A 10606-nucleotide genomic window follows, 5' to 3' on the forward strand; every position below is an offset into this window, starting at 1 on the left:
CAAAACAGTCACGAACCTGAATCTATAGAGATCTATATACATCTGTACCTACACTTCTGTTCTTCCAAACATTATTTTAACTAACATAGCAAATCCATAACTTGGTAACTACTTGAACGCAAGGATCGTTGAGTTGTGACTGCTAAAAAGTACAATAACTTAGACAAGCACCAGAAAAGGGAATATAAATGACCTTAAAATCGAACTTAAGACGAATCCAGTCTATTTGCACATCAAAAGAGAGCAGCGTACAAAGATAAATGGACGGTATTAAAGCATTTCTTAACGTGAAATTACAATCATGATGGAGCAATAACGCTAGACGAACGCTAAGCGGAAAAACAAAATTGTAAATTATTACTCACAAATTAGTTTGCGAAGTCATCTTTTGCACACGATCCGACTTAGTCTCGTCACTCTCGCCATTATATAAACTTCATGCAGTCGCTCCTTTCGGTTTAAATCCACAACAACACCTTTAGGAAGTGTTTTCTCAAGACCATTGGAACGAAAAAAAAGTCATTTTTGATATTTTCTTGTGGAAAAAACAACGTAAACGTAGTCCACATCTCAAGCTTAACAAACCATGGGCAGCTTTAACAAACGAGAAAAACAGAGTCCGGTTCATCTTCCACTAGCAGCGAACATTTACACGAGAAGGAACCAGATAAGGGACAATATCTTTTGGATAACAACCGCCGATCTCTCTAAACTTCGTACAGAGGTAAACTAGAAATGTCGAAGGCGCAACTCAACCGATTATTAAAATTTGAACAAATGTACGAGCGGCCTGGTGAGAGGTTAAAGTACGTGGGGAAATCTCATTTGTCGTCCGCCATTTTGAAACATTGATGGCGGGAAATAAGTGAGCATGCTCAGTGGTTTTTGAGACCTGTCCGCCTTACCTCGCTGGACATGTTTCGGCGCCCACGACATCAACCGCTGACTATCCTCGATTTCTGGCTCGGCGAGGCCAGTGTTCGTAATACCCTTTGCAGCTCACCAAAGATTTCGTGATGCCATATTCAAAAAAACAAATTAACTACTTTCGGATGATACACATTGTTATGACCATTTTCTCGAGAGCTTTGAGAGAACTGTTCAAGGAAGAGTGGCGTAGGTTTTATGGTTCAAAATGGCGCGACAGAAGAAGAGATGGAGAGCGGTTCTTCATGAAGGAGTCATTTCTAAATCGACGACGAAACAGAAAAGCGCTGAAAACTATTCGCTATGGCGACTCGTCCAAGTTTGACAACTCCGTTCTGTTTTACTGTATTCTGTATTCTGATTCCGTTGGAGCTCACCTATACGGCAGAAATCCTTGGAAGTATCGCGAAATAGACCGTCTTCGTCACCTGCGAAATGAAGTTTGTCATATTGCCCCAAAAGATGAAGTGGAAGATAGCGATTTTCAGAGCTTTTGCTCTGAAACTATTGCTTGTTTCAGAAACCTTAGTCTCTCAACTAGCGAGTTAAAAGCAATCGCCAGAGAGGAGAGCTTTGTTACGGACGAAGTTGTCAGAATGAAAGCGGAACTGACGAGGGAGCAGTTGGCTGTACGGGAATATGAACAGTACTTTTTGAAGAAGTTGTCCACCGTCAAGATGGATTTCAACCCAAGGCCCTTTCTTAAGAAGATGAAAGATCAGGGCATTCTGTCAGAACGAGAAGTCGAGAACATCAAAAAACAAAAGAAGAAAGAGATTAAACTTGCTATGCTTATGGATTCTGTTGTCTACAAAGGAACGGAAGTTGTTGCAGCATTTCTGAATTTGCTGAGCGAGACAGATACGGAGGTAGCAAGTTCGTTTATAGATTTTCTCTCTCCAAGCAGGCAAATGGAGGAAACATGTGGCTACGCTCCAGAAGACATTCGTCGAGCAACTGTGAGATATCCACAGTATTACACCCTTGTTATGCGGACTTTTACAAATGATATTTACAAGCGAGACTGGGACAAGTTAAATAAACGGTCGGCATTTTTTCTCCGTTGGTTTCCAGAAGCAGCGACGAAGCTCTTTGTCAAGGTTGAACTCGCCTACGGCTATAACATTCAGGGTGAGAGTGAAAAAGCCATGAGTTTGTTGAATGATGCTATTGCGAACGCGTGGAGAGCGGGAGGAAATTGTTTGAGAATTATTGCAAGGGCCATGGCAAGAAAATCTTTAAAGCTGGTGTACGAAGGAAAATATTCCGAGTCAAGGGCGTTGGCTGAGGAAGCAAGTATGATTGTGTCGACCATGGAGAGTCCAGAAGAGCAGATTGTTTGCCAGAAACGAATTGCTGACTGTTTGCTATACGAGGACGGCTCACTGCACAGCAAGAAAGAGAAATTAACCCCTGTTTGGAACACAATCATTGAACTGTGCCAGAGAAACCAGGCTGGCGTTCCAAGAAGTTCCTATTATCTTAGATTTGTTTTTGCTGACAAAGCACGTCTGCATCTTGGATTTTCAAAGAACGGTTTTGATTGTTGCCCGAGTAGTATTTCGGACCTTGAAGAAGCAGAACGATGTGTTAAAAGGCTGGAGGAACCAGACTTGAAAACAGACTCAGAGGATACCTACACAGACGCATTTCTCTTGATTTGCAAGAGCAAAATTGCATTTGACAAAAGCAAAGTGGCTGACGTTGCTGAAGAAGTAGAGACATGGCAGAAGGAAGCATTATCACTGTATGACAAAGCGACTGCAGCTTGCACAAGTGCCAAAAACAATGGAATCTCGTTCATGCTATCGTCACTCAAAAAATACTTGTACTTATATCCCGTTCACACCAACAAAACATGTCTAACTGAACAGAGTTTAACGAAACCAGATTTAATTAAACATCCCGTTCACACCGGATTTTTCCCCTTTGCTTCTTACTTCACTTGCAGTGACTGAAACGTTTCCAGGCAAGTATGTTAGGTATTGCTTACTAGTAAGCTAAGTTACAAGTAAAAACTAAAAAAGTAAAAACTACAGTAGGTTATAAACAACCTACTGACTCAGCATTGTTGAAATGGATTAGAATTGTAGATAACCAGTTAAGCTTATATATCGGTCAGGAAAAAGATTAAGACATGTGGCAAAAATGGGCCAGAACTTGTCAACCCCTCCACAGCTAGCCTAAAGGCTTCTCAGTGTACATTATGCTAGCATTTTTCGAGCATTTTAGTGAGGCAAAAGCATTAAGCATTATTCGAGCATTTTAGTGACATTTTGAGGGAAAATTAGTATCATTTTATTCCACAGGAAATGAAGACTTAGAAGGTAAAGGATTAACAGAACAACAGATCACTCAGAGAATTTTTTGTAGTGTGTTGACACTATTATTGTATGTTAAAAAGCGGAATATAAATCAATTATTATTATTATACTTTGTTGTTAACTTGTTATACGAAGTATTCGTTTTTGTTAAGCACTCTGAACTGTTAATTGTATTGAAACGTTTAATTATCAAATTAAAAAAACCTATGTATGAGTATTAACCGAGCATTTTAGTAAGTTTTTGGGGGGAAACCGGAGCATTTTAGTGGAAACAAATGGAGCATTAAGGTGGAACATTTTAGTGGGGAAATAAAAGCATAATTTACACAACGCTATCGAGTCAACCCCAACTCGATACATCAATTCAGCTATCCGGTATTTGCTGTTTATAATTAACAAGGGCGGCGATCGCGAGTCAAAACTTTGCTTATATTTGTTTTGGGCTTAGCGGCTTGGTCATGCGATGAGAGCAAAAACTGAAAGCAGCGAGATGGGAATTCGGGGAATACCCCGGCCCATGGAATTCAATTGCTTTCTGTTTGATTAGCATTGAAACAAAAGCAGATCGTGGCTTAAAGTAAAAACAATGTTAGTTGCTGATTTCTACCGGAAGTTGCTGGGTTAAAACTAGCTCCAGCCTCCATTGTAAAAGACAGGCGCGGAAAAAATGGCGCCGGTTTGTTTTCATTGTCTGCTAGGTCATCCGCCAGGGAAAAATAACCTTTTTCCTTGCACTGAGGCTTGAAGTTTGGATTTTAAATAGACTTTCTTATAATTTTAAAAGAGTAAAGTAGGTATACTACTCCCCAGCTTGAAGACGAATCGTTTAAATCGCCAGCTCTGACAGAAGTCCGTTCGCAGCCCGGCGGCCTTGTCTCTAAACTGCATTTACTGAAGGTGATTGCTTAGTAAAAGAACCCGCCATAGATTTACGATGAAACTTGGTATGGTGTAATTACAAGACAGGGAGATAAGCTCGATTATTTTTCAATGGAGCGCGTTATATCACACAGCGTTTGACTTTCTTTGATTGTTTATTCATCTACGTCCCAGAACAAATGTCTTGAAATACCTTGCATTGTTTTATCCTTTAAAGGAAATATAACTTGGACATGCGCTGTTGGGCCCGTTGTGTCTCCCTCTGTAGAATTTACTTCATTTGCCGAAAAAGTAGCCATAGATTTCTTCTAATCTTTTTCTCAGTTATTGAGAGGATACTGTTCTCATTGAAATTATGAAATAAAAAATAAGGTCACCGTGCTCCTTTAAAGAGAAAACGAGCATTAATTTCGCTGTCAAGCTTAGCTTGAGGTAGTCTTCGTCCCAGCCGTTTTTTGGGACCTGACATCCCAGAAAACGGCTGCGAAGAAGACTAAGCTTTAGGGAAATATCTTAGTTAAGTATGTGCACGCGCTCATTTGCGCTCGCCAACGACGCGAAAATCGTGCGCTGTAGGGATGCGCAATGCAATACTTAGGAATCACGAGCCGACAGATTTGATTGTGTTTGAGACCGACTGAGGGACACAGAAGCCTTATATTACTAACAAAATTATTAAAAAAGGTGATGCAACAGTGTGGTTTTTGCTTGAGGTAGTTAACTGCAATGTCGAACAAGTAGCGCGTGTTTACATTTCCCCGCTATGATTTAAAATAGCGCGACGACTGGCGAACAGTTTCATCACGTATACTTTTAGTAAATGATGGCCTTGGAATCTGAAAGAAAGATTTAATTTTGGCATAATTGTATCCTGTTTTTGAGGTTTGAGCAATACTACTTCATTACCATGCCCAAAGTCTTTAGTTGTTCCGACTACCAAAGCAACTACGAGACAGTTCGTGGATTAAGGAAACCTTTTTGAAACCCACCCAAACCACAAGCGCGAAGAAAACGTAAGAAACCCACCGCTGCAAGCTGCTTCTGCAGCAAATGATAATTTCCTCGACGTCTCGCACCACCACCACTTTCCGATGCTTAAAGAACGTTTGAAACTTTTCACACCAGATGAATTTTCAACTGTAGTTTTGTGTGGTATTTACAGGCATGTGTCAACTTCCTCATTTCTTTTATTAAGAAGCAAACTTACACAGAGCTCAGTTTGCGAAAGCATTAGTTACGAGGAGAATTATAGTTCAGCTACTGAACTATAATTATATATTATATCAATTATATCAAGTGCTTGCTTTTATGTATGGGTAACTCAGTAGCTGTTCAGCAGTGAACTATAAAAAGACTAACAAAGGCAGCGTCCAAAATACGCGGGAGTAATATGAAAACGGAGCTTTATTTCTACGATTAGACCTACCGTCAACACTAAGCTATCAATCATGAAAAAGCAGCTTTATTTCTATGATTAGACCTACCGTCAACACTAACCTATCAATCATGAAAACGCAACTTTATTTCTACGGTTAGACCTACCGGCGTCAACACTAACCTATCAGTCATAACTAGCGCCTTTAGTTATGATAATTTCTAAACGAAAGTCGTTTTGTAGCAGCGCTCTGCTAAGTCTGCGAATGTTGCTTGTGTACCAGTGAAAACCAGTCTTCGTGACACATAATACCTAAAAGGGAAGGAGTACCATTATTGCTGAACAATAAACTTGTTAAAACAGAATCATGGCTGAATCATCTGGAAGTCTGTTTGCTTCGCGTAAAAAGTATACAGGATTTGCATACTAAATGTAGATGCCAAAAAGCTTTCCGGTTAATATTCTTTCTCTCTCTCTAGAAAACTTCGCTGTTCGTAACAGACATCGCTTATCCTGCTCTAATGCTTTTTCGACAACCTGTTGATGAAAGTGGAACGGTCTTGAATATTTTTTGTTAAAACTTGCGTCGAAGTTAACGATAAGATGACTCAAAAAGGAAACATTTTCAAAGGTATAAAAATCCAAGATTCAAAGACAAGTAAAAATTGTATCTATATTGCCTATATGTAGTACTCGTTTCGTCTTTCAATTCTATTTAACACCTGAAAGGTAAACTTGATACAGCTTTTGTGATGAATATTTTGCTGCAGTATTGATATTGATACATGCATCGATGTGCAAGTAGTTCAAAGAAGTGCTATCAAGTGGTTTTTCTTCACCGAGGTATAATTACTGGTGATCGAAAGCAAAATACTTATCTCGAAGTTTCTTGTTGATTTAGAATTAGGGCAAGAGAGGGAAACGGCCTTTGAGTCTTGTTAGTGGATTTTCATGAATTGGCCATAAATCGTAATTTTCAATTCTATGGAAGCACTAAGCCAGTACAGAAAAAAAGAACTTTTGAAGTCCTCATTTATTTTATGGCTTTTTTGAGAACTTCCATAGTTGCTCTCAGTATCCATCTTGAAGTAATGTTTGTTCTGACTTGCCCATTACAAATATTTGCCATCAATTAAAGGCTATTCACAAGACTACAAAATATGCACCTTATCTAAGATGAAGCCCGTCAGAGAAATCAAAATGCCCAGTTGAAATGAACATCTGTTCTTTTGGACTAATAATGATCCAGTCGATTTCATTTTCACTAAGCTTTACTTGTTGTAGGAGACGATACCAAAGATGGTTAAGTAAATGTGCATAAATAAGTGTCAATTGGCCATTTTGGCGGAAGGTCCCAAAATGTTGAAGAGAATACAATGTTTTGACCATTTTTTTTGCCACAATCGTTCACTCACCAAACCTAACATTTGTGCCAAATTCAAGAGAAATCGGTGATTTGAGCTTTGTGGTTCTGCAGGATTTTCTCATGGACACACTCTTAATTACTAGCACTTTCAGTTATGATAATTTCTACACGAAAGTCGTTTCATAGCAGCACTCCGCTGAGTCAGCGTATGTGTCTTGTGTTAGAAACCATTCTTTTTGACACATAAGAACTAAAAGGACGGGAGTACAAATTATTGTCGAAGAAACGATTTGTTTAAATAGACGGGTTACCGTTACACGTTACAACTTGAAGGCCGCACCTCAACGCGTGTCCCCTTTGTTGAGTGAAAAACTAGCAGGTAGGTTTTCTTCTTATTGAAGCCTTTTAAGCAGTGATTTGAATATTTCAGTCTGTTAAATTGTCTGATTGTAGAAATGTACACTGAGGTTAGTTTCCTTAGGCAATTCAGTGCTTCTTTTAGAAGAGCCCCACATTACTCCACTCGAAGTTTCAATTATGTAGAAGATTAACAGCTTTTCCACAACACAGCAAAAAACTAGTTAGATATATTTGTATATAGCAGAGTCTCAGGACTTCGAAGTCTTCCTCCTCTTGTCACACGCTTGCGAGGATTTCCCCAGAGTATTTCCGATCGGAAAGTAAAAACAAATTAGTGCAAGTTTCGGGAAGTTTAAATTTCGCCTAAATTGTAAGCAAAGCTTGGCCCAATTAGTGACAATAGAGTTATGTCTGTAGATGTTGCTTAGCTTTGTTTGTGTAAAAATCCTATAAATTGTATATTGTCGTGTTTTGTACAGTCTGTAAAACATGACAAATTGGACTTTGGTGTGAAAACGTACATCGAACTCATATAATATCTCTAGTTTTTGAATTTGTACACTTCCGACGTTGACGTTGAAAGCCGGCTCAAGTTCTTGAATAAAGAAGGTCTCTTTTATTTTACAATGATAGTCAGTTTTGCCCTTCGCTAAAATATCAAAATGATCCCACTTGATGTTATGTCCAGTGGCCTTGACGTGGTCAGCAATGGCTGAAGTATTGTCATTTTTAGCTAGGGCCTTAAAATGTTCGGTTTTTCTATCGTGAAGCCGCCGTTTAGTTTTACCGATGTAAAAACCCTTACAATCCCAACAATTTGCTCTGTAAATAACTCTGGATTGTTGTGAACGATTAATACGTAAGAAAGATATTGTTATCCTACTTCCCTACTTAGGTTTTCAAAGCAACCAAGTCGCTAAACGCCTGAAATCTTGTGTGTACAAATTCCACTCTTGTGTTAACCTTAAGATTGTTTTTCAGAGCACTCGATGTATAAAATCTTTCTTTCCTTACAAGGACCGTATTAATCGTTCACAACAATCCAGAGTTATTTACAGAGCAAATTGTTGTGGTTATCTTAGGGTAGATGAGGGTGAATGTCGTTAACTTAGGGTAGATGAGGGTAAACGTGGTTAACTTAGGGTAGATGTGGATAAACGTGGTTAACTTATGGTAGATGAGGGTAAATGTGGTCATCTTAGGGTAGATGAGGGTAAACGTGGTTATCTTAGGGTAGATGAGGGTAAACGTGGTTTACTTAGGGTAGATGAGGGTAAATGTGGTTAACTTAGGGTAGATGTGGGTAAACGTGGTTAAGTTAGGGTAGATGTGGATAAACGTGGTCATGTTAGGGTAGATGAGGGTAAACGCGGTTAACTTAGGGTAGATGTGGGTGAACGTGGTTAACCTAGGGTAGATGTGGGTAAACGTGGTTAACTTAGGGTAGATGTGGGTAAACGTGGTTAAGTGAGGGTAGATTTGGATAAGCGTGGTCATCTTAGGGTAGATGAGGGTAAACGCGACTTAACTTAGGGTAGATGTGGGTAAACGTGGTTAACCTAAGGTAGATGTGGGTAAACGTGGTTATCTTATTGTAGATGAGGGTAAACGTGGTTAACTTAGGGTAGATGTGGGTAAACGTGGTTAAGTTAGGGGAGATGTGGGTAAACGTGGTTATATTAGGGTAGATGAGGGTAAACGTGTTTAACTTAGGGTAGATGAGGGTAAGTGTGGTTAACTTAGGGTAGATGAGGGTAAACGCGGTTAACTTAGGGTAGATGAGGTTAAACGTGGTTAACTTAGTGTAGATATGGGTAAGCGTGGTTATCTTAGGGTAGATGCGGGTAAACGTGGTTATCTTAGTGTAGATGAGTGTAAACGTGGCTATCTTAGATGCGGGTAAACGTTGTTAACTAAGAGTAGATGTTGGCAAACGTGGTTAACTAAGGGTAGATGTGGGTAAACGTGGTTAAGTTAGGATAGATGAGGGTAAACGTTGTTAACTTAGGGTATATGTGGTAAACGTGGTTATCTTATTGTAGATGAGGGTAAATGTGGTTAACTTAGGATAGATGTGGGTAAACGTGGTTAATTTAGGGTAGATGTTGATGAACGTGGTCATCTTAGGGTAGATGAGGGTAAACGTGGTTATCTTAGGGTAGATAAGGGTAAACGTGGTTTACTTAGGGTAGATGAGGGTAAATGTGGTTAACTTAGGGTAGATGAGGGTAAACGTGGTTAAGTTAGGGTAGATGTGGATAAACGTGGTTAAGTTAGGGTAGATGTGGATAAACGTGGTCATGTTAGGGTAGATGAGGGTAAACGCGGTTAACTTAGGGTAGATGTGGGTAAACGTGGTTATCTTAGGGTAGATGAGGGTAAACGTGGTTATCTTATTGTAGATGAGGGTAAACGTAGTTAACTTAGGGTAGATGTGGGTAAACGTGGTTAAGTTAGGGTAGATTTGGATAAGCGTGGTCATCTTAGGGTAGATGAGGGTAAACGCGACTTAACTTAGGGTAGATGTGGGTAAACGTGGTTAACCTAGGGTAGATGTGGGTAAGCGTGGTTATCTTATTGTAGATGAGGGTAAACGTGGTTAACTTAGGGTAGATGTGGGTAAACGTGGTTAAGTTAGGGGAGATGTGGGTAAACGTGGTTATATTAGGGTAGATGAGGGTAAACGTGTTTAACTTAGGGTAGATGAGGGTAAGTGTGGTTAACTTAGGGTAGATGAGGGTAAACGCGGTTAACTTAGGGTAGATGAGGTTAAACGTGGTTAACTTAGTGTAGATATGGGTAAGCGTGGTTAACTTAGGGTAGATGTGGATAAACGTGGTTATCTTAGGGTAGATGCGGGTAAACGTGGTTATCTTAGTGTAGATGAGTGTAAACGTGGCTATCTTAGATGCGGGTAAACGTTGTTAACTAATGGTAGATGTGGGCAAACGTGGTTAAGTTAGGATAGATGAGGGTAAACGTTGTTAACTTAGGGTATATGTGGTAAACGTGGTTATCTTATTGTAGATGGGGGTAAATGTGGTTAACTTAGGGTAGATGTGGGTAAACGTGCTTAATTTAGGGTAGATGTTGATGAACGTGGTCATCTTAGGGTAGATGAGGGTAAACGCAGTTAACTTAGGGTAGATGTGGGTAAACTTGGTTAACTTAGGGTAGATGACGGTGAATGTGGTTATATCAGGGTAGATGAGGGTAAACGTTGTTAACTTAGGGTAGATGTGGTAAACGTGGTTATCTTATTGTAGATGAGGGTAAACGTGGTTAACTTAGAGTAGATGAGGGTAAACGTGGTAACTTAGGGTAGATGAGGGTAAACGTGGTTAACTTAGGGTAGATGAGGGTAAACGTGGTTAT

At 39.6% G+C, this 10606-nt stretch overlaps 1 protein-coding gene across 1 annotated transcript; it reads left to right on the top strand.

Moving 5' to 3' along the window:
- The first annotated feature begins 970 nt into the window (after positions 1–970).
- LOC137994642 (uncharacterized) lies at positions 971–3762 on the top strand. The gene is made up of 2 exons (XM_068840246.1): positions 971–2896; positions 3237–3762. The coding sequence occupies exon 1, from the start codon at positions 1017–1019 to the stop codon at positions 2883–2885; it is 1869 nt and encodes a 622-aa protein (XP_068696347.1). The 5' UTR covers positions 971–1016; the 3' UTR covers positions 2886–2896; positions 3237–3762.
- Positions 3763–10606: the final 6844 nt, after the last annotated feature.

This window comes from Montipora foliosa, chromosome 3 (assembly GCF_036669935.1).
Source record: "Montipora foliosa isolate CH-2021 chromosome 3, ASM3666993v2, whole genome shotgun sequence".
NCBI classification, from domain to species: domain Eukaryota; kingdom Metazoa; phylum Cnidaria; class Anthozoa; order Scleractinia; family Acroporidae; genus Montipora; species Montipora foliosa.

Excerpts from the sequence above, each read along its gene's own strand:
- LOC137994642 (XM_068840246.1), top strand. The coding sequence starts at position 1,017 with ATGCCATATTCAAAAAAACAAATTAACTACTTTCGGATGATACACATT.